Source organism: Coenobita brevimanus, chromosome 4 (assembly GCF_032717465.1).
Source record: "Coenobita brevimanus isolate Jiangsu-jjx chromosome 4, ASM3271746v2, whole genome shotgun sequence".
Lineage (NCBI taxonomy): Eukaryota > Metazoa > Arthropoda > Malacostraca > Decapoda > Coenobitidae > Coenobita > Coenobita brevimanus.
The window spans coordinates 1,932,458-1,957,062 of NC_136957.1; the positions used below are offsets into that span (position 1 = coordinate 1,932,458).

Sequence of the window (24,605 nt, forward strand, 5' to 3'; positions counted from 1 at the left end):
TTAATGCCTCCTGTTGAGATGCAGTGTCCATTCTGAAGAAGGCAATGGAGGTATGGTGCATGACAAACACCTCACTCTGAGTTCAAGCCTCCATGACATACCATGTAACAGACTGCCACAAGGAGTGATATAGTAGTCCATGGATTCCTAGGCTCACCATCCACTCACTCGATGTAATGCTGCTCTCAGATGTCTGCCCTTTCCTCTCCTCTATCCTTTATTCCATCCATCCTCTTCTGTCTATCTTTCCTTCATTCATTCTTTTCCCTATGAGTGACTTTACACTCCCTCTTCTGTCTTTCTTTCCTACTGCCTGTGGGTGACTACACTAAGTGACAAGCCAAATGGTTTCCTGTACACCAGGAAACCATTTACTATGCTGGGTGGTAACCATATAACCTAATTTTGGCACCTGGTGGTTTAGAGGGTAATAACAGCACTCCAATCGGATTGAGCCGGTGAAGGTTTATATCGAAGGGGTTGTTGGGGTTTATTGCTCAAGTAATGCCATTCATGGATAAGCGAGGCTGGTCACTCATCTTAAATGCCAGGACCAACTTGCTTAGCCCCAGGCTCCTATGCACCTCATGGGGAAACATAGGATTGGATGATGGGTGGATGGATTATTTCTCCATGAATTTCAGAGATGCATTCAGCTCTTTGAGGCTTCTAACTGGATACAATGTCCATTCTAAAGAAGGCTACAGCACACTTAGTGCATGATGGACACCTCACTTGGGCCACAAGTCTTTGATGTATCACTACAGTTGCCACATAGTGTAACATAGCAGTTGGATGCCCACTCTGAGGCTCACTCCTCTTGAATTCTAGAAACATGTTTAGCCTTTCAGAAGATGTCAACATCACACAAGGTATATTACTGACAGTCATGCCACAAATCTCCATGACATAAGCCTATCACATCTTGACACGAGTAACTGTGAACGCTGAATCATGACTTGCTGACACCTATACCTAGCCTGATGCTTTCTTCCTTTCTCCTTATATTCCAGAGATATGTTTGGCACTTTCTGGGCCATGATGCAACACCTTTCATGTAAAAAAATAAAAGCTTTCATATTAAAATCCACCATTATACAGTAGAGTATTTGACAGGTATCCACACATGGGAATACACAACCTTCATCTTGCACAGTGATTAGTGGTGACTATTTCTTGCCTCCCTGAGTATTATTTTACCTACATATACCCCATCAGACCAAAACAGCCCCAGTCAAGATGTTTTCACCTCATTACTATGCAATATGGCTCACTAAAGTTTCCCAATTTGCTACTCTTGCAAGCAAAGAGGCTGATTTACTTGTGCAAAGATTTTTTGTTACTACAGTAGACAATAAATATTCATAAACCTTTTTCTTTTTACCACACTTACAACACTTGGATAAAAGTGGTTGCAACCCCCGAGTGAAACCCAGAATGCCACACTCTTCTTACATCTTTGATGATGGAGACAGCGTTCATAAATCAAAAACATCAGGGTCTAATGCCTTACTAAAACACGAGTAACATCTATTCCTATCCAACAGATTGAGGATACTCTATTAAAAATGGGTTCTTTTTGCACTTATCCTAATTATGCTACTCAACTCTCTCTCCCAGGCATTTCCTTCTAATGTGACTAAAGAATACCCAGGAAGAGCCTAAGAAAGAGGTTTAGGAACTGGCTAAGAAAGAGGTTTTACTCTAAGACCCACCAGGTTATTCTATTTGAGACATGGATTAGTAAAACCTTCCCCAAACTCTGTTTTCTTGAATTTGGCTCTCTATTGTATTTTGTTTTTCTCTTGGAGGGAACTGTTACTGTGGGCTCATGACCTTTGGTTCCTTCTTCCTCGCATAAAAAAAAAAAAAAAAAAAATCTTGTGCAGGGCTTGTGTTAAGTGGGTACATAGGGGATGTAGTGGTATTAGAGGTAGACTGCAAGATATGGATTTAACATACTACTCTATTGTTACACGAGATGTATCATGCAGGCCTAATGGATTGCTTTCCACACACAGGGCGACTCAGAATGCAATTACCAACACTGGAGGTGGTTTTCCCACATCCTTGGGCTAGTCATGAAGAAGTGCAATGACAAGGATGTGAAATTATGGGCCAAGTTAGTGTAAAATGGGTATGTTTTTTTTATTCTTTGTACTAGAATATGCTATTTTACTCATTTATTTTTCCCTAACGTGATTCAAACCCCGCTTCAGGGGGGGACCATCAGACTCGACAGATTATCAGTTTTATCAAACCGACTTTCCCTCCCAACTGATCTGGGATAGATAGGGTCTACTGTAAATAAATTGCAATCTTTCCTCAGTTCCTCCCTCATGCAATTTATCCATATGTCATTATGAATTATTTATCGTACAAATCTCCTTCAGTCATTCATACTTACATATCCACTGCCTAAACTTCCTCTGACTCTATACTAAACTTTCTCCAACTTTCTTCTAAACTTCCTGACTCTCTTCTAAACCTCCTCCGACTCACTCTTCTAATGCTCTCCTTTTCTGACCAAACTACAACTCGACAAATGTGTACGTCGTCCACGATGTCAGTAACAAAGTTTTTCTTTAAAAATTTCACTTAAAACTGCCCGAGCCATGAAAATGTGCCTGGGTATATCAGCCAGGTTAGTAGGAGTAGTAGAAGTTGTATCCCCAAGTTCATCTGAAAAGTTAACCCAGTGGATTGTAGGCTTACGTTGCACTCCTCCCATAGTCCACCATCTGCCTTTCAGGGGATAGGGAGGGAGTTGAGGGTCATTTGTATAACTAGGCAGGGGAGTTGCCCAGCCATATCAGTGCCACCACAAGGATGCATGACAATTGGATATAATATAGTTTTGTTGGACAGTAAGGGAAATATGGGGTTGACAGCATGTGGTACAATGCTCCATTTTCACTCCACCGGACAATATCTCGTGTGTCGTAAAGATGGCTCAGTCAGTGTTGTCAGTATCCATCCTGCATCATTTATTAATTTCCTATTCCCACTGCCTCAACCAAAACCATACTGGACAAGTGGGCTGCCCTCACAACACATAACATACGCATTGTGAGTTTCTAGTGCAGTGCAATTTGTACCACCCTGTACTACATGAGAAAGTACTGGATCTTTTAAAAAGTGCAATGCATTTCCACCACGCCAGCCCCCACATTAACAGGCAGGATAAAGCACATATAAAACTAACGAACTGTTGGTCAAAAATATAAAACATAAATAGGTGCATAACTCCTGTCTGACTGCTGCATTTGTCCCAAAATGAAATCTTACTCAGTGCAAGCCACAACTTAAAAACTGATCAAGCTTCCTTTACATCTAATCTACTCTAAAAATGGTGCCATGTTTCCTCTTGAAAAATCCCCGATTCCCTGTATTGGGGTTGGCCATGGTGCAGCTGATGTTTTGTATGAACTGGAAGCTAAACCAAGTGCCAAAACCATCTATTGTGGACCTGGAGCGGTGGCGTCTTCGTCGTGGGTCTACCCCCCAGAGGCTGTTGAAGAGAAGAGGAGGACAGCATGGGGGGAAACCACCGCAAACCCCCCCCGGCCCCTCACGGGGCTCGAGTACCTGGGAGTGGCTTGTGTCGCCCGGGCAAGAACCACATCTCCCAACACAACACACAACAACACCGTTTTTTCTACACCAAGAAATGACTCCCCGGCTGTCATTTCTCGACGACTTCTTCTAGTCGGGGACATCGAGAGCAATCCAGGCCCACCAACAAATACATATGTCCAACATGCTCAAAACCTATAACGTTGAGCTGACAGACAAAGGGTTCAGTTCAATGCAACTCCTGCAAGAACTGGACCCATTACACCTGCACAACACTTGCATCCAGGAAACATTACACAAACACCTGGACCTGCTCCTTATGCTCCTTCCCCCCACCCATCAACCCCCCTTCCAATCCTACTCCTACTTCCTTCACACCTCCACAGCCAAACCCACTGACCATTCCCACACCATCCAGTCCCCCAACTCCTCCCATTCCAACTCATCCTAATACACCTCAACCCTTGCCTCCATCACAACCTCCTCCTACCCCTTCCCCTCCAGCCGCACCACCTTCCCCCCATGCGCAGCAGCCGACACACATCGCACACATAACATAAACATCCTTCAGTTAAACATAGATGGCATAAACACCAAAATACATGAACTCACACAATTCATCAAACAACAGAACATACACATTGCCATCTTACAAGAAACAAAACTACACAGAGCACAGAAAACACCAACATTTCATAACTTCACCACCATTCGACAAGACCAGGCCGACGGCGGTGGTGGTGGACTCATCACCCTGGTACACAAATCCATCAATTTTGCAGATACCAGTGCACACACACAGTCACTTCTCCCCCCAAGTGATACCACAACAGAAATACAATCAATTAAAATACGCACTGGTAACAAATCACACATAACAATCGCTAACACATACATTCCCCCCCAATCGTCCCCCACAATACCACACAATTACTCTCCACAGATACACCACATCACTAACATACCCAACATCATCCTGGGTGGTGATTTCAATGCCAAGTCCTCGGCCTGGCATGTCAACAACCCTGACACAGACAGAGGGCTTGTACTACAATCCCAGACAGATCATCTTTTCATACTAAACAGTCTAGACCAACATACCCATATCCCACACCAAGCCCTCTTCCTCCCATCATCTCCAGAAATCACCTTCTGCTCCCCAAACCTCGCTCCCACTACATCATGGAAAGTGGTCAAAACCCTAGGTTCTGATCACCTCCCAATCATCATCACTATCAAAACCAGAATCACCCCAGCTGGCCACAAACACACATACACTAATTATAAGAGAGCCAACTGGGAGGCCTTTGTAACTGAAACAGAACAACATTTCGAAACACTAAACAGTACACCCATCACAAACATCAACACCACTGTGCACACTTTCAATACAATCATGTAAAACGCAGACAAAAGACACATCCCTAGAGGCAGCAGAAAGAGAGACAACCCCAACTTCACACCAGAAATTCAAGGCCTCATCAGACAACAGGACACACTGCGACACTCCCCAACACCCCATACACAAGACACCATACAACAAATACAAGAACTCAACACTCAGATAAACAGTAAAACATCAGAACAGCAAACATTAAACTGGAAAAATTACCTCCAAACACTTGACCACAGAACAAACATCAGCAAACTCTACAAAACACTAAACAGCATCACACTTTCCAACAGCAACACCACACAATCACACGCTGCCATCACAACAACAGACACCATACCCTCAAACAAACAACAAGCAAACACTCTCATCAATCATTTTTCACAAGTCAGCCATCTAACCCCCCATCCAGAAGACTGACGTATCATCAGACGTAAGAGACAGTTCCCCACAGACCCAGACTATGCACCTTTCACTTACAACCAGACGAAGCACATCATTAACAACCTCAAGCACTCATCTGCCTGTGGACCAGACAACATAAGCAACATTCACCTTAAACACCTAGGACCACAAGGCATAGAAGCACTCGCCAACATATCAAACTACAGCTACTCACACAACATAATACCCAACATCTGGAAGCATGGCAATATCATCACTATCCCTAAACCCAACAAAGACCCCACATTACCCTCCTCACATCGCCCCATCACACTCCTCTGCACCCCCTCTAAAGTCACTGAAAGACTGATACTACAACTAGCCACACCTCACATTCCCCTAGCCCAGTCACAACATGGCTTTAGGCCACTACACTCCACAAACACCCTTCTTACAGACCTTACACAGAGAGTTTTCGATGGCATGAATTCAGCTAGGCCACCACACAGAACACTCCTAGTCACACTAGACATTAGCAAAGCTTTTGATGCCATCCCCCGCCACAACCTCACAAACAAAATACTCAACACAAACATGCACAATAACACAAAAAGATGGCTGGCAAACTACTTAGCAGGCAGATGTGCACACATAACATTTGCCGGTCAGTCTTCTAACATCAGAAACTTCACAAACGGTGTCCCCCAAGGATCTTTTTTGTCCCCTATGCTCTTTAATCTATACATGCACGACGCACTCACACCCCGCACACCACAGATACATATAGCTTCCTATGCAGATGATATAACACTTACATGTACGCACCAAAACGCAAACACAGCTGCACACATCATTCAACCTTACCTCAACACACTACACGAATGGTTCACCACAAACAGGCTCAAAATAGCCCCAGCCAAATCTACAGTGACTCTTCTCACAAATTGGACAGCAGAACACAGTCACATCCCACACCTCACCATAAACAACACTCCCCTACCACACACACACACACACACACACACACACACAAAATCCTTGGTGTAACATACAATACATCAATGTCATTTAAACACCACATCACAAACATTGAAAATAAAATAACACCAAGACTCAATGCTTTGAGGTCACTTGCCCATACAACATTCGGACACAACAAAGAAACCACCACCACAGTATACAAACAATACATACGTTCAGTGATGAATTATGCAAGCCCTGCCTGGGCTTCTAACCTGACTAAAACACACTGCAACACTCTACAGACCATACAGAACAAGGCCCTAAAAATAATCACAGGCTGCACAGCTACTACACCCACAGACCACCTACATCAAGAAACCAAAGTCCTCAAAGTCAAGGATCACCTAGACATGAGAGGCACCCAGTTTCTTGCTGCAGCCTCCACACACCCACAACATCCACTACAGTACATGGCAGCACATCCACCCACACGAAGGAACATCAAAACAACACCCAGCACACGATATCATACACAAATACTGTCATCTCTCCCCCCTCGCCCACCTCAGACCAGCTTCCAGAAGCATATCCACACTCAGATCACTCACCGCTCCATTCAGTCACTTAAAGACAACACACAGCTGCATGCATGGCCTCCTGACATCCACCCTTCTGAATCCTATCTTCCTCGTGAGGACAGGGTCCACCTGGCCAGGCTGAGATGTGGGCACCATCCAGTTCTCTTAAGCTACCAGAAGAGGCTGGATGACTCCATCGCTGATGCCTGTCCAGGATGCAACACAGCACCCCATACTATTAAGCACATTGTGGAAGACTGCATTGCACACAATCACCTACGCCAACAACACAACATACACTCTTTGAGAGCTCTGTGGGAAAGCCCGGTCTTGGTCATGGCCTTCCTAAGGGACTCGGGCTGTTCGGCCAGACTGTCTAGGGAACAACTACTACTACTACTACCATCTACTGTAATTATTTCCCAAAAGTTGTTGGAAGCTGTTGGGGAAAAGAAATTAGAGATGTGTAATAAGATTTGTAACAACGTAAGACTCTCAGCTTGGACTTTAACTCCATGCACAGTCTCTCGGAAGAAAAACCACCAACTGACTGTACTTGTGGTTGAATGTCTCCTGTCTAAGAGAGATGGCTGTGTTGCCAATTACAAACGCTTGTAAACAAACTTCACTCTCACTGTAGTACCTCCCAGGGTCAATAGTACAGTACCTACGTATCGACTACCCACTTTCTTTACACCTACTGTACGGTACTTTACAAACTCCTGAATCCCCTACTCTGAATGTTTTATTGCCATTTTCTAGTTTAATATAGTTTTTCATTGCTATCTAATCACTGTCATTTTTGTATGCTTGTGTCTATGAATATCCTCTTCCTTTACTGCCCAGGTCTCACTACCATACAGTATTACACTCCCAACACAAGTCACATACAAAGATCCCTTGGCACAGAGGGAGAGCCCTCTCAGTGTTAAGTGAGGCAACAGCTCCCTATCTTCCTCCACCCACTCCTTACCCTAGCTGCAGAGCTAGTTCCAGTTCCACCTCCAGCACATAACATGTCCCTCAAATAGCAAAACTCTTCAACACACTCAAGAGACTCTCCAGCAAAGTCAATTCTTTCACTCCTGACAATTTCAATATGTTCTCCCTGAACACCGCATGCATGAAATCAGCATTATTTCACAGTCTCCCTTTAATACCACTACATCTCTTATGCACCCACTTATCACCAATACTGCAAAAAATGGAGTACCCTCCCACACTCTCATGGCAAATTGCACATGGCCAAACTCCCTCTGCTTTGACAGTACCACCACCAGCCTTAAGTATCATCATGTTTGTTTTATCCGCATTTATTCAAACCCTTATACCCTAGTCTGTCTCTCCACTTCCTAAGTCTTTCCTTCACCTCTTTCTCATTCTCCATAATAAACAGCATGTCATCAGCATACAACACCTCCCATGGGCATGCAGTTCCTGGTCATATGGGGGAAATTGGGATTGGATGATGATGACGATGTGGGCATTAAATAAGATTAGCATGCATACCACTTTACAGAATGCGCTTAGCAGCAAAGAAGATGCCAATCGCACTTTACTCTCATCGTGGATTCCACAAATGACTGTCAGAAACTAGGATCTTGTTTACATTTTCACAATTTCATCTTTAACCCATTCACTGCGTCAGGATTTGTTTACATGTACATCCCGTGTGCGGCAGTTTTCAAATATTTAGAAAACAATATTTAAAAAAGAATAATATTGTCAAAAGATAGAGAAAAAAATTCTGAGTTCGATGGTATATAACAATACATAGCAAACAAAAAAAATAACCTCTGATATAGGTCCGTGAAGTAATAAATATTCCCTGTATGGTGGTGCCAGGCGAACGATGCGTTATGGTTGCACTGTGTCGTCAGTGTCAATCTTACGAACAGATAAGGTGTAAATCAGCAAAAGAACCATCACTGTCATCATCTAACAACGTATCACTATCATCACCACACTCATCCAGGGATTTCATCCAATATTTGCTTGGGCTACTGCTAGCAGCAGCATGGAGAAGATTTCATACCATTACCTTCGTCATTTTGTAGGTAACTGAGCTGAGCTCTGCTCCTTGTAAAAATGTTTGATCTATGTATGGCAATATTCTATAGGGTGCCACAGTTGCTAGCCGATTTATTTCGTGCCATTTCTGACGGCGAAATTTTTGAAAGTAGGAAATCATATATCATACAGCTGCAGTCAGAGCCATTTGGACTCAGATATCATATATGATACAGCCGCAGCCAATGGGTTAATAATAATAGACAAAAACCTCGACCTGTTCCCACATCTCAGTCACTCACAACATGCCAGCTTCTGTAATTGGACAGGGATAATGAAACACTGAGGGATATGTGGTTCTCAGGTGTGGAAACAAGGGAGAACATTACATATCTACAGCTCAACACTGCATGTAGTGAGGGACCTACTCAATAAAAAATGAGCTGCAAGCCTTTTTGGTTACTGCTTTTTTGTCCTTAATCAGTTATGTTCTCTCAGTCAACAGCACATCTTTCCTCATATACTCCACAAGTTTGTCTCTCCATCTGATTTTGCATCTCATCTCTGTTTTCTAGCATCTGATTTTCACACACCCTTCTTGTTAATCTCTCTCCCTCTGCAACAGTCACCTATAAGTATGAATTGTACAGCACCTCCCTCGCTCCCTGCAACATCCTCTCACTACCAGCAAAACTATGACCCTTAGATTCTGTGGCACTATTTGTTTTCTTTAAGAACATCAGAAATACTTTCTTAAAGATCCTTCATAAAAACACATTATATGGCTGATACTAAATATATTTTTAATTTTACCTTTGCCTAGATTTCACTTATTGCAGCTTCTTTTACACAACTCAGGGGCAGAAAAAGACAATGCTGTGGCTCTCCATCCTTTCCACAGCACTTCTTTGTTACTAGCATCATATTCTACTCTTTGTCTGCTGTTACATCTCACCACTGAAGATGGAGAAGCAACATGTTTGGCCAAGTTAGAATAAATGCAGTATAGTTATCATTTCTCTCCCCCTACAACAAACAACCTATTCCTGACACCATAATTACAACCGTCAGACCTCCTAGCACAGTTATGTTTTCTTTAAAAAAGGTAAGGGTGTTGGAGGTGTTGGGAGTTGCTATGATAGATTCCTACATAAAAACAGTACTGTATATACATGGTGGACTACTAATGCTTTCCCCCTACAACAACATCTTTCTACTTCCAATACTACAACCAACAGATTTCCTCACAGTGTCGTCAGTGTTACCAGTGGTGGTGGTGTTGGGAGTTGCTATGAGGGGTTCCTACATAAAAACAGTATATACAAGATACTCTCTCCCCTACATCATCCTACTAACCAAAACTATGATTTTCGGACAGCTTAGCCTTGTCATCCATGTTATTGGTGTTGGTGATGTTGGGAGTTGCTAGTAAAGATTCCTACATATAAATACAATATGTACATGAAACTAATTCTCTTTAGGGTATACCGACCATGCTCCCCAGGTCCTTCTAAGGGGTCCATGGGGATACCACACCTATGAAAATCCCGTTGAGAGAAGGAAAGGGGAAAAAAACACGACCTGCAAAAACCACACAGAATAACTACATTGCGTATAAAAGTAAGATAATCAGGGGGGTTCGGGAGGTTCGAATAACACATATAGAGGGAAGGGGGCAAAAGCTGACCTGCGAAACATGAATGAAGAGAATACATACCAGATAAAATAGGGAGGTAAATTGGCAGAAATGTAAAATAGTAAAAACCAGGTGACACCAGAAGAGTAAAACATGGATAAAAGAAGTTACATCAGAATCATATAAAGCCTGTCTCAGAAAGTATTAACCCTTTCAGCCCGATTATGTCCTTAGTTTATTCTTACTGTTAATCAATCATTTTCTTTACCTTGGGAGAGATTCAAGGAACTGAAGGCTAAATGAAGGCCTTATCTAACCCTTCCAGTTCAGACCCTGTCCTACGCTGAATAAAAATGTTAAAAAATGACAAGAATAAAATGGAAAGGACATATCCATGCCGAGGGGGTTAAAATGTAAAAATGGATGACACTTATAAGACATCGATACAAAGATATAAAACACTGAATTATAAAGAAGCATTGGTACATATAAAACATGGCAGGAATGCAGTCAATTATGCTGGGGGATTGACATGGATGGTGGGTAAAGAGAGGGAGGGAGTGGGTGGTTGTAGATTAGGGAGGCAAGGAGAATACTGAAAACCATAAGGAGATAATGACAATGTGAAATGGGGAGATATGATGAACAGATGGTGCAATGTGTAAGTGTGGATTATGGAGGGGGAAAAAAAAAAACAGAAAACAATTGGGTATGATGAATACAGAGAGAGAGAGAGAGAGAGAGAGAGAGAGAGAGAGAGAGAGAGAGAGAGAAATGAGCAGGGACAATGAATGAGTGTGGATTAAAGAGGAATGGATAATACCGAAAAGCATAAAAGAAAAATAAATAAATAAACAAAATAAAAATACATGACTATGATGAGCAAATGGAGTAGAAATCACTACTGGATGTAAAAAAATGATACAGTGATTCTTTTGCCTTAACTTGGCCCAGATTTTCATCCTTTTGCAGCTTATGTCACATAGCTCAGTGGCAGAAAAAGATGACACTGCAGCTCTACATCCTTTCCACAGCACTTTTTCATGACTTGCATCATAATCTAGTGTTAATCTATCGCAACAACTCAACAATCAGGATGGAGTAATGGCAATTTTAGGCCAAGTTAGAGTAAATAGGGTATAGTGTGTTTAACTCCTTCAGCCTAAAGAGGTAGATGCTACTTCTATCTATCTATCTATCTATCTATATATTCCCAGACACCTTAATCCTGTAAGAGGTGGCCACAAACAAATCGCCTCCATGTCGCCCTGTCCCCTGCCATTACACTGCCCTGCCCCCAGCTCACACCCCCCTTCTCATATACCTCTCCACCCCATCCCTCCATCTCATCCTTGGCCTCCCCCTACCTCTCCCCCCCTCCACTTCACTCGCATACACTCTCCTCGTTGGTCTCTCACTCCCCATCCTCTCCACATGGCCAAACCACCTCAGTGTTTTTCTCCTAATGCTTCCTATCACATCCACATCCACACCACAACGCTCCTTCACTTCCTCATTTATCAGTCTGTCTCTCCATGTGACTCCATAGGCTCCTCTCAAATAACTCATTTCCACTGCTCTCACTCATGACTTCTGTCCCTCCAACAACGTCCAAGCTTCACTTCCATACGGTAGAGTTGGTATCGCAATACTGTCATGTAGTAGCTATTTCACTTCCATGCTCACTTCCTTGTTTCTTATCGCTGCTTTCAAGGAACCAGCAACCTTTTTTCCCTGTTGCACCCTTTCAAGCACATCACCCTCTAAACTTCCATCCTTACTTATCACACTACCCAAGTACTTAAACACACACACATTTTCCATTTCCTCCTCATCCAGCCTCACTGTACATTCACTGACTTCACTTCTCTCGAACACCATAAATTTATTCTTCCCTACATTCACCTTTAGATTCAGTTTCTTTACTCTCTCTCCCAAACTCATCCACCAAGCCTTGCAACTCCCCTTCGTCTTCACTTAACAAAACAGTATAATCTGCAAGCAACAGTACAGGTAGTTTCCAAACACTGCCCTCTCTCAATAGGGCCACTCCAACATCTACTGCTCTACCTTGTATCTCTTTTACAACCCCATCATCCACTCAGTTAGTGTAGTGATACTCTCTTTTTAGGGTAGCTTTACACTGAGTGGCAAGTCAAATGATTTCCTGTAAACCAGGAAAGCATTTACAACGTTGGGTGGTAACCTTATAAGCAACCAACACGTGTTCCCTATGTGACAAGTGGGTTGGCGGAGGGTTAGTGCCCCTCCCCAGAAAACAACTAACTAAAAATACAAACAGGAAGCCTCGGACCAGGACTGACCAAAAGGAGACGACTAGTTGCTACTTAAATTTTTTATTTTCTTCATCTTAGGAGACACGTTCTCAAACTGGAAGGGATAAATGCAGCCTTCATTTACCCCTTCAGTTCTATAGCACATTCATTCTCAGCTGACAAAGATCCTTAACCCCCTTTCAGCTTAGGTGTCCAGGTTTAGTCAGATTAGTGGGAGATTTTAACTAGTAACCAAGAAGACTCATTTCTACCTCACAGCTAAGGTCCATCAATTTATGCCACCACAAATCAGTATTTAACATCTGGGAGTGATCTAGTTCCCACACAAGAAAAGAAACTGACTTTACAGGTCTCCACTACAATGAAGAAAATAGCTTGATGGTCATAATAAAATAAACATAAATAAAACAGGTCAACAGAAAGATGGAATTAAAAACAGAACTGTTAATTGTGAGGCTATGAATGTGAAAGAAGTGCAACAATGATAGTTTGGAAAACTAATGACTGAAGAGATACAAGCAAGATGGTGTACAGAAAATATGGGAGGATTTGAGAGGCCAGGTGTGAGAGGCAATTATGGGGAGGAAATGAAAAACGGGCGGAAGCAGATGAATGGCAGACAAAAGTAGATGAATGACAGTCAAAAATAAATGAATGGACAGACAGGAGTAGATGAATGACAGACAAATGCAGATGAATGAAAGCACAATGAAGACAGGGACATTTTATGAGAATGGCACTGAAAGTCCTCATTACCTGCTAATGTTTTTCAAAATTTAGTTGTTATGACGTCCATTGTGATTTGCAGAAAAACCAATTAAAATTCCGTCGTAAACTATTCATGTTAAATTTGCATATATGACAAAATTTCAACCCCAAACAAACATTTACATGAAACTTTTCACATGCAACCACTGGGAGTACAATTGCTGACATACCAAGTTTGTCCTGATTGATGGCCTCGGAGGAGGTGTTATGGCTGCCACCTGTGACAGCTTTGTTAATGAAATGTGGGTGGCAATATGTGTAGTGCTTGGCAAACACACACTTAGGTGGTGTTAAAAGCCGCCATGCCTCCAGCAACGTACAACTGCTTCTAGTACAGGGAAGTGATATTTTGCGGGTCTGCGATATTAGTGCATTTGTTTACATCTCACATCTACTACAATCAAGTGAACCCATTACAGTAGTCAGACCACAGTATACGTGAGATGTAAACAAGGACACAGGTGCTGCATAACATCCCTCCTGTAGTGTTTATAAATACGGGTGTTTGTAAGTGTCCGTGAGTACAGTGAGCAAATGGCACTTACTTCTATTTTAAAAACTTTACATGCCAGTTTCCCTCAGTTTATAGTATCAACTGTATGGAAAAATACACAGATACATAATGAGGACTTCCAGCTAGTGAAATGTAAGAATGCTGACAAGGATCAAACAGCCACAAAAAACATACAATAATAATAGAATAATAAGCTGTAAAATAGCTTGAGATAAAACCACCATTACAAAGATTACAAAAGGGAAAAAAAATACACAAACCTCTGGAGAAAGAGGAAGAAAATCTGAAAACAGGGACAACAGAAGACGCGTGTGTAAAATAACACTGTATGACAAACTTGAAGTCATGATGCTGTAAACAGACAAAACAAATATGACAAGGTTAAAAAAAACAAAAAAAAAAAACATGTGGGGTGAGTGAAACAGTGTACAACAGGATGAAAAATACAGCATATGCATGTGACCACTGAGATAACATGACACATCACAAAGAACAGAAGGATATATGCCAGCTAAATAGTGCACAAAATGGAAAACAGAGGACAGGTATGCGAGTGTACTTGACAACAAACACAACACAAATAACAGAACAGATCTATGTGGGTGATTAAAAAACAGTGGAACAGAATATGAGTGTGAAAACAAGACAGGTGTGTGAATGGGCAACAACGTAGTGGTGATGTGGGAGGTGTGGAGGTAAGAGGCAGGAGGGACAAAAGGGAGAAGGCGGGTAGGTAGGTAGGGCACTAACCAGAGACCGTGAGGGGCGGGTTGATGCGGGCGTCTGCGTAGCGGCGAGGGCGGGCGAAACGGGCGCGTGAGAAGATCTTGAGGACGAGACAGATGAGGGCAGACAACATTGATAAGCCCAGACCCATACCCAGGAGAGTGGGGACGTCTGCCTTCAGGGACTCCAGGTCTGAGGGATGGCAGGGGGGTCACGAAGGGTGGCACAGGACACAGACGAGGGACATAGAAGAGTGAGGGTATGGAGGTGAAGTAGAAGTCAGAAGACACGTAGTTAAAGAAAAGCGGAAAAGGGAGGAAAAAGGGTCAATGGAAAGATAAAGTGGAAATCAGAAAAGGGGTAAGAATAAAGGAAGAACAAGGTCAACACGAAAAAAAGGTTAAAAGGGGTACAAGGGGAAGCAGGGGCACAGACAAGAGGCAGAGAAAAGTGAGGGTACAGAGTTTAAGTCAGAATGAGGTTAAAGAAAAAAGGCAGAAGGAAGGAAAGGGTCAATGAAAAGAAACACAGGTAATGAGAGGTTAAAATGATGATACTGAGGTGAGGAAGAGCAAAGGTCAAGAAAGGGTGGCAGTGGAAAGAAAGAGAGAAGAAAGTTAAGTCAAAGTATAGAAAGTCAGAAGTGGAGAGAGAGAGAGAGAGAGAGAGAGAGAGAGAGAGAGAGAGAGAGAGAGATCAGGAAAGGGGAAATGAAAAGAGAAACAGGAAGAAAAGGACCGAGGTGAAGCAAATTCAGAAAAAGGGTGAACGAGAAAAAAAAAAATAAGGAAAGCCATGTGAAAGCACAGAGGTGAGAAACCGGACAAGGGAGACAAGCAAAAGTTTGAAATGGATCAAAATGAGAAGGTATAGGTCAGAAAAAGAGTCATTATGAAAGCCAGAGTCAGGAAAAAGTGAAGGTGAAAAGACAAAGGGAAGAAATGGGTCAGAAAACATGAAAGAAGATGCACACAGCAGCAAAGGGTGACATTAAAGAAGAGAGGGGGATAACAAGGAACTTTACAAGAAGAAACATAGAGGATGGGAAGGAAATAAAGAGGATGGGATGAAAAGGTTACAAGATGAGAGGTAAAGGATGGAATGGACACAGAAGGAGGGGTAAAGGAAGGAGGATGGGAAGGAAGTTAAGAGGATAGGATGGAAAGGATACAAGATGAAATATAAAGAATGGAAATTATTTAAAATGAGGGGTAATGGAAGGAGGATGGGAAGGAAGTCAAGTGGATGGGATGGAAAGGATACAAAATGAAAGATGAAGGATGGAAAGGATTTAGATGAAAGGGTAAAGGAGGAAACCTAGGGAAGGATGGGAAGGGTAACAGAGTTTCATGAGCACAACCTGGGAGCGTATGAAGTAATGGAATGAAGGGTAGTCAAATCAGGCACTATAAACCTTTTCAGTTCCATGACGATTTTTTCCACAGAGTTCTCACTACCGACAGATGGTTATATTCAGCTTTGGGGAGACTTTTTAAATTGTATGGATCAGATACAGCCTTCATTAACCTCCCTTTGCTACCAGGAGGGCCCCTAAGTTGATATAATTGCCTGGTAGTAATGAGAATACAACGCAATATACAGGTGGTCCATGTATAATCCTTGGCTTCCACTGCACCCTGCAATTTCTTGTGTTGTGGGAACAATTCAGTCAGCATCATAAGTATCTTCAATCATTTATGTATTTGTTTACCACTCCCACTGCCACACCAAAGTCCACACCAGCACACCGAGCCGTCCCCACAACACACACGATACCACCAGGTGAGTTTCTGGTAAAGTGCTATTTTTGGACCACCCTGAATGTCATGGCACCGAAAAGGGTGTAATCTATGGCTACACAATTAACACACTAAGAGTTGCATAAATAAAACAGCCACAGGTGTATTTTGTGGCCCTAATTACACATCTAGAGCTACAGGCAAAAAAGAATGCAAAATTTATCCAAAAATAAAATTACAGGTAATAATATAGATAATCAATTCAAGCCTTACACTGGAAATACTACTGATCTTCACACCCCTGTATCCAGTGATGTATTTTAAAGCATTGTTCTTTCCACTGCCAGACTTCTTGATTCAACTCAGGAGAGACTATTCATACTACAGGGGTGAGTTACTGCCTTCATTTAACCCTTCACTGCTACAGCTCTGTCCCAAGATGAATAAATATGTCTGGAGGCTCAAAGAATGCGTGAACTAAATACATCATGGAAATCAAGGGGTTAGGGAATTAAATCCGACATGGTGGAAAAATCAGATACACAGTGTTCTAAAATGCATACGTGTAAAAAATAACTTCATTCAAATTTGATGATTCCAGAAGGCTGAGGGGGCCAGCAGTGGGATTCTGAAACCTCTTTTATGGTGTATGGACTTTTTCTTTTTTTTTTTCTAAATAAATATCTGATTAGTTTTTCACTCCTCTATTCATTACTAACTTAACAGAAAAATCAACTCCCGCTCCCTCACCCAGATTTTGATAGGCAAAACATCAGACATGAGAGATTTTTGCCATTTTCCCTTTTATGTCTTTCCTGTAATAGCTCAAAATAATTTCTCTCCTGTAAATACGATTGTATTTTAAAGAAAGGACTAGAGAGAAGACTTTACACTCTCCACTAAGCACTCCTAGAAACAAAAATAAATTTTCCTCTCATAGCAAGACAAGAGATTATTTCATACTTTGTTCTCCCCCCCCCCCTTAAAAAATAGTTACTACTCGGAGGTGATGGTCAATAAGCTTCTGAATCCTTCCCCAGGTTGGTTACATTTCATCTTTGCTTTTGTTCAGCTTGTAAGGTCATGTTCTTATTATCATCTTTGTTTCTGTTCAGCTTGAGGGTCATGTTCTTATTATCTTTATTCCTATTCAGCTTGTATGGTCATGTTCTTATGCTTAGGAGGCTGAATAACACCTCTTCCTTACCATAGTTCTGCATTTGGCACTCGATATATTCTCACAAGCATGGAGTTAGGGAGGTGTACTTAAAATTTAAAAAAAAGATGTGTTACTTATCAAATCTATGCAATAAATATCTTCCATAAATGTTATAAGAGAATTACTTCAGTCAAAAGAGAGATTTAGTAATAAATTTTGAGGAATTTAGTAACATAATGAGTCGGTGTGAATTAAAACTTCTAGTAATTTCACATGTGATCATGCTCCTTCCCTTCTGCTGGATATGGCTGTCCTTGTATGTTATTTATGGCAATTTACTATAACCTTGAGTGGTAGGTGGGGGCGCAAGCCATCCACTCACTCGACGTAGTGCTGCTCTCGGGTGTCAGCCCTTTCCTCCATCCTTCTTTCCTTCCATGCTCTTCTGTCTTTCTTTCTTTCATTCCTTCCTCATCCTTCTGCCTACGGGTGACTTTACACTCCCTCTTCTGTCTTTCCTTCATTCTTTCCTCCTGCTGCCTGTGGGTGACTCTACACTGAGTGACATGCCAAGTGGGTTCTTGTACACTATGAAACCATTTACTGTGCTAGGTGGTACCCATATAACCAAATTTTGGCACCTGCTGGTTTAGTGGGTAATTACGGCACTTCAATCGGATTGAGCCAGTGAAGGTTTATATCCAAGGGATGGTTGGGGTTTATTGCTCACGTAATTCCACTCAGGGATGAGTGAGGCTGGTCACTCTCATCTTAAATATCAGGGCCAACTTGCTTAGCCCCGGGCTCCTACACCCCTCATGGGGCAACGTAGGATTGGATGATGGATGGATGGATGGATGGATACTATAACCTTGTTTGCTGTTTATGCCAAAAAAAAAAAGACAAGTATGATGCAAGAGAACAGGTATGTGTGGTATGCAAAATAAATTTGTAAGGAAGAGGTGCTAAAAAAAAAAATCTTCCTTCACTGACAAGAATATGGTCTGAAGTGTACTTCTCAGATTAATTTTGACGTTATTAGAAAGAACCTATAGGCTAGTACTCTTGCTGGTTATGGAAGTTCCCAAACACCTTTTCCTACGTGATTTGTTTTGCTTATTACGCCTTACTGTCCTCTTCTGTGTTATATAGTGCATAACAAAATTGTGCAATACAGCAACAAGAGCACAGAACCTATAGATGTATTGTAATTGGTTCCAGGCACCCCATTTGTTAACCCAAATTTTCCCTTTTACAGGTTTATGCACACTAAATACACACATACTGCTATGGTATCAGAAACACACACAGCCATGGTTAGGTAACAGAATGATGAAACTGGCACAATAAGCAAGAAACATGTACCATACAGAGACCTGAGATGGGCTCGAGGTGAGGGGTTCCGAGGCTAGGGGGTGGAGAGTTAGTGGTCTCCACCACCTGGGATCCTTGAGTAGGACCTCATATTTGAATCCCTCAATGCCATCAGCAACCACAGATTTTGCACCATCACTGTTGGTAGAAACAGCTCAGGTGCACAATACTAATGTTTATTTTAGCTGGAAAAAGTTCAAAAATGGCAGCAGTGCAGACTTTCATCTTGAAGTGATAATGGAAACCACTATAATCAAGTGTGTGATAACCATGGAATCACTGCGTAAATCCTTGATGTATGGCCATGCCCTGCATGAACATACAAAAGGATATTAGCCAATCATATCCAAAAATAGATCACTATGGAAGAGGTGCTGGGGAGCCTCCTTACCTGATTAGAATATGGGCCCAAGTAATTATCCCATGTGTTTTGCTACTGCATTAGGACAAACTATAAGAATATATTAATAGCCAATCCCATACTACTCCCTTTGAAGTACAAATTTATCCATTTCAAACCTTTACTGTTCCATCAGTGCTGGGTGCGTACAGGTCCTGAGCTAGGCTATTTGGTCCAGACATTAGTAAGAGTGTTTCAGTGCTTGCCCCAGAGTAATGTTAGGAGAATAATACACCCAACCACCTCTCACATGTAAACTCTTATGGGCAACATCCTGTTGACCGACCTTAACCCACCAGACCATTATATGTCTACCTGGTTATTTGGTTGCTACTCATTATGGTACAGTATATACAGTAAATGGTATCCTGTAATACAATAAACCATTTGACCTGTCACTCAGTGTACTGTGATCATGTGAGTAGATAAAGGATGTCCCAATTAACTAATGAGGTGAGCATCCAAATTTAAGCAGAATACTGACACATTGCACTGCGTTGAGAATGTACCAGCTTTTCAGCCAGATCTACCGTAAAGATATTCAACTCCTCTTAGGAACATTTTTTACCATCTAGTCATAAGAAATCTAACCATAATTTTCACAGTTTTGGTGATATTAAATATATCTGTATGTACAGTCAGATGCCTTAATCCCTGATGGGGTGGTCACAAACAAATCGCCTCCTTGTCACCTTGTCATCCACCATCTAACTTTCCTCCAACACACACTACCCTCATTTTCCAGATGTTACGGTGCTTTTCAAGTAATTTTCTGGAGTTCTGCAGATCGGGTAACATCACAGCAATTTTTGAGCGCAGGTTTAGTGATACCTTGTGAATTTAGATATTTTGTTACCATTTCATGCAAAATGTTGCCAAGGATGTGGGATGGTCTGTTATGGGCTAAATGATCTGAACTACACTGCCTAACATTATGTCCTCCTACACCATCAATATAATAGTTATTATGATCATCATCATCATCATCATGTCCCTAGAGACCAAAAGGAGTAATTTTGTAACTGTTGGCATTATTATATTACAATCCCACACCAATTTGTCAGACATACTGCTATGTTGTAACTCAACTGCACTGGCTGATACCCTGTAGCCCCCTGGATATCACAGGTATACCCTTCACCATCATTGCCAAGTTGGACTGTGGTTCATTGCATCGCACGGGTGGCAGGGACTGAAGGATCCAGACACTACCAGTCCTGGTAGATTTCATGTCACGGTTCTTTCTTTTGTATCCAGTACTTCCACCAGTACAAGAGGGTAAGGAGAACAGCCTCAGTACTTATGAGGTGTGTCTCACTTCACTTTTAATCCCCTTCATCCCATGGACGTCTTTTATACTCTATTCTGGTTGGCAGTTTCATATAGCTAAGACAAAACTTTCCTACACTGAGTGGGTTATAAACAATCTCCATAACCCATCCAGTTCAGGAACACCTTTATCATTTTATTCTGTCACTAGACTACATGATTCCATTCACCTCCAGAAAGCTGTATCGTAGAAGGGGTTAGCAAGATGCTTAGCAATCCATGTGAATAGCATTAAATATATTTATCCATTAGATACTGTATTTTTATCTGGCTTACGAAAGACGTCTTGGGGGCGAGGGACTGAAATGCACTTGGGCTAACCTGGGAAACACTGGCTGGGAACGGCATAGCCCCGGATGGTTCGCTCCTCGTAGTGCCGCAGACACTGGCACTCTGTGTAGTTGGTGTAGGACTCCCTGCATGCCGAGTGTTCCACATGGTACTGGCATTGGTCGTCGTACTGACATTGTCCACCTAACTTGACAGCTGTGGCAGGCATGGAAAGGCACAGCAAGGTTAGGCATGGAGACATATGTAGCAAGGAAGGGACAGGTTACAGAAAGGAAAAGAGGTAAGTTATATAAGGAAGAAGGAACCAAAGGCTAGAAGCTGGCAATAATTGTTCCCTCCAAGTAAATTTTTAACAGGTGCATAAAAGACAGTTATATTCAAGATATGTTCCTTCTGTGATGCCTGGACACAGCATTTAAAGACTGGAGGCCATAAGCAGTAGGAAATACAGACAGAGGAAGACATTTGCAGGTAGGAAATACAGAAAGAGGAAGACATTTGCAGAGATGACCTGTTGCATACATAAAGGACTGGTAATATTGCTCGACTCTTGCATTAAACCTGTGGATTGCGCAATTACCTTTTTTTATCCCACCCCGTGGTGTGCAAAAAAAAAATGAAGGAAAAAGTTTTTTTTTTTTTTTTTTTTTAATCATAAACTTAAACATCCAGGGCATCATCTGGTGAAAAAAAAAAAAACTCTCTCTCTCCATCTTTGAGTAGGGCCATGCGTAAGTTTATGTAGGGGAGTAGTGAAAAAATGAAAAAAAAATAAAAAATTGTTTTTGTTTATTAAAAACTTGAAGATAAACATCCAGGGCATCATCTGGTGAAAAGAAAAAAATCTCTCTCTCTCTCTTTCTCCGTCTTTGCGTAGCACCGTCTGTAAGTCCGCGTGGGGGTCAAGTTGTTTACGGTGATGCACAGCCAGCACAGCCTGAGCTGTGGTTTGTAATGTGACGCTACCCAGCCTGAGCTGTGGCTCACAATCCATGGGTTAATGAGCCAGACACAAAAGGGGCGAGAGTTTGTTGTTTGACGGGTGCTTTGTGAATGACGAAATGGAGGAGAAATGCAAGCTGACAATTCACAAGAGTAGTGACCACCAAAGTTAAAAAATAGAAGGTATGCAAGTTACAGACAATAGGGCTGAAGGTAGGCAAGTTACAGGTTACAGGGTAGAAGATGTACAAGTTACAGGTTACAGGAACAGGTTACAGGGTAGCAGGTAGGTAAGCTACAGGTTACAGGGTAGGAGACAGTTACGTTACAAGTAACAGGGTAGCAGGCAGACAAGTTACAGGTTACAGGGTAGAAGACCAGTAAGTTAGTGGTTACAGAGTAGAAGGTAGGTAAGTTACAGGTTACAGGGTAGAAAGTACGTAAGTTACAAGGTAGAAAGAAGGCAAGTTACAGGGTAGAAAGTACGTACATTATAGGGTAGAAGGTAGGTAAGTTTAGGCACGATGAGAGAGGCAGAAATGATGGCAGACAGCAAAAGTATGGCAAGAGTAGCAAGGGCAAGTACAATAACAGAAGTAGGAAGGATGACAGGGCCGAATGGAGGGGGACAGGCTAATTGGTAAGGGAGAAAGAAGGAAAATTAAGAAAGGCAGAGAGGTGGGAAAGTATGGAACAGAAAAAGAGTTAGGGATGGATGTTAAAAGTAGGTAAGGCTTGGTATGGTAGTAGAGATTAGTAATATTAGGTAAGACTGGCCGAAGTCGATTGGTAATGTTATGCAGATTAGTTAGACAGGACTAGTAGAGTTAGGAACAGAGACAGAGGAAGAAAGGAAAGCAGAGGGTAGAAGAGATGTAGGAGGGCTATCAAAATGGAGGTAAGTTAGGTATGGTGAGTTAGGAAGGTTGTTAGAAGGAGGTAAGGTGGGATAGTTAGGACGGATGTTAGAAGGAGGTAAGGTTGGGTATGGTGAGGGTTAGGAAGGATGTCAGGAGGAGGTAGGGTTAGATAAGTTAGGAAGGATGTTAGGAGGTAAGGTTAGGTATGGCAAGTTAGGAAGGATGATAGGAGGAAGTAATGTTCTATTCAGTGATTTAGGAAGGTTGGCAGAAGGAGACAGTTAGGTATGGTGAGAGTTAGGAAGGATGTTAGGAGGAGGTAAGGTTAGGCATTTTAACAACTTCTAATACAACCTGGGTTATACAATAATAGCACAAAGGGTGACACAATAAATACTGTAGATTAGTTTAAATTGTAAAATGCAGTTGGAAGAAGTGTTGAGAGCTGATGACCCTATTTCCTATATACAGCATGCACACGCACACACACACACACACACACACACACACACACACACACACACACCGCTCGCTGGTGCAGTGGTAACATTCTCGCTTGCCAACTGGTGGACGGGAGTTCGCGCCTCGCTCAGGTTGCGAAAAGTTTCACTGATGAAGTGGGTGGTTACTGTCCCCCTTGAGCAAGGGGATGTGTGTGTGTGTGTGTGTGTGTGTGTGTGTGTGTGTGTGTGTGTGTGTGTGTGTGTGTGTGTGTGTGTGTGTGTGTGTGTGAAGGTCACAGCCTTGCCCTTAGATCGGACTATATGAGCTCTCAGCTCCCTTCCGGGAGGGTAAAAAGCTGATGATCACGACCATCAAGTGATAATGATCGATCCGGTGAATTACACACACACACACACACACACACGGATAGATATACAGAAAACACACACACACAGATATAAGGAAAACACACAAAGATACATAGAAGGAAAACATACGCATGCACACACACATATATGTACTGTATGGAGAAACACACACACACGATCACAACCATCAAGTGATCCTGACCGACCCGGTGAATTACACACATACACACACACACAGATATAAGACAAAGAGTTGAGAGTTGCTACGTACGTCTGAGGCAGTGTTCTGAGTTGATGATGACGGGGAAGTGTCTGTCGCAGGAGCAGGTGTTGGTGATGTTGTCGCAGACGGTGTGGCGGCTGGGGTCACACTTGTGGTCCTCGCAGCGGTCGCCTGGCCCGCCCCATTTATCATCTAAGGAAAAGTGGAAATGTTAGCAGGTGCGGCAGTAGCTATTATTTATTTATTGATGTATTTACCTGCATATTATTATTATTAATTATTATTATTTTTATTATTATTATTATTATTATCATTTTTATTATTATTATTTTTATTATTATTATTATTATCATTATCATCATTATTATTATTATTATCATCATCATCATCATCATCATCATCATCATCATCATCATCATCATCATCATCATTATTATTATTACTACCGTTCTTATTGCTGGCATTATTATTATTATTATTATTATTATTGTTGTTTAATTATTAATATTATTATTATTATTATTACTGTTGCTATCAGTAGTAGTAGTAGTAGTAGCAGTAGTAGTAGTAGCAGTAGTAGTAGTAGCAGTAGTAGTAGTAGTAGTAGTAGTAGTAGTAGTAGTAGCAGCAG

General features: G+C 41.9%; 1 protein-coding gene across 1 annotated transcript in view; it reads right to left on the minus strand.

Moving 5' to 3' along the window:
* The window catches only part of LOC145394949 (uncharacterized), a 116,583-nt gene that overhangs the window by 38,338 nt on the left and 53,640 nt on the right, over positions 1-24,605 (minus strand). The window contains exons 2-4 of the mRNA XM_080268701.1: positions 24,023-24,156; positions 21,168-21,332; positions 14,870-15,037 (exon numbers count right to left, since the gene is read on the minus strand). Of these exons, the coding sequence (XP_080124827.1) occupies positions 14,870-15,037; positions 21,168-21,332; positions 24,023-24,156 (467 nt within the window). The remainder of the gene's footprint in view (positions 1-14,869; positions 15,038-21,167; positions 21,333-24,022; positions 24,157-24,605) is intronic.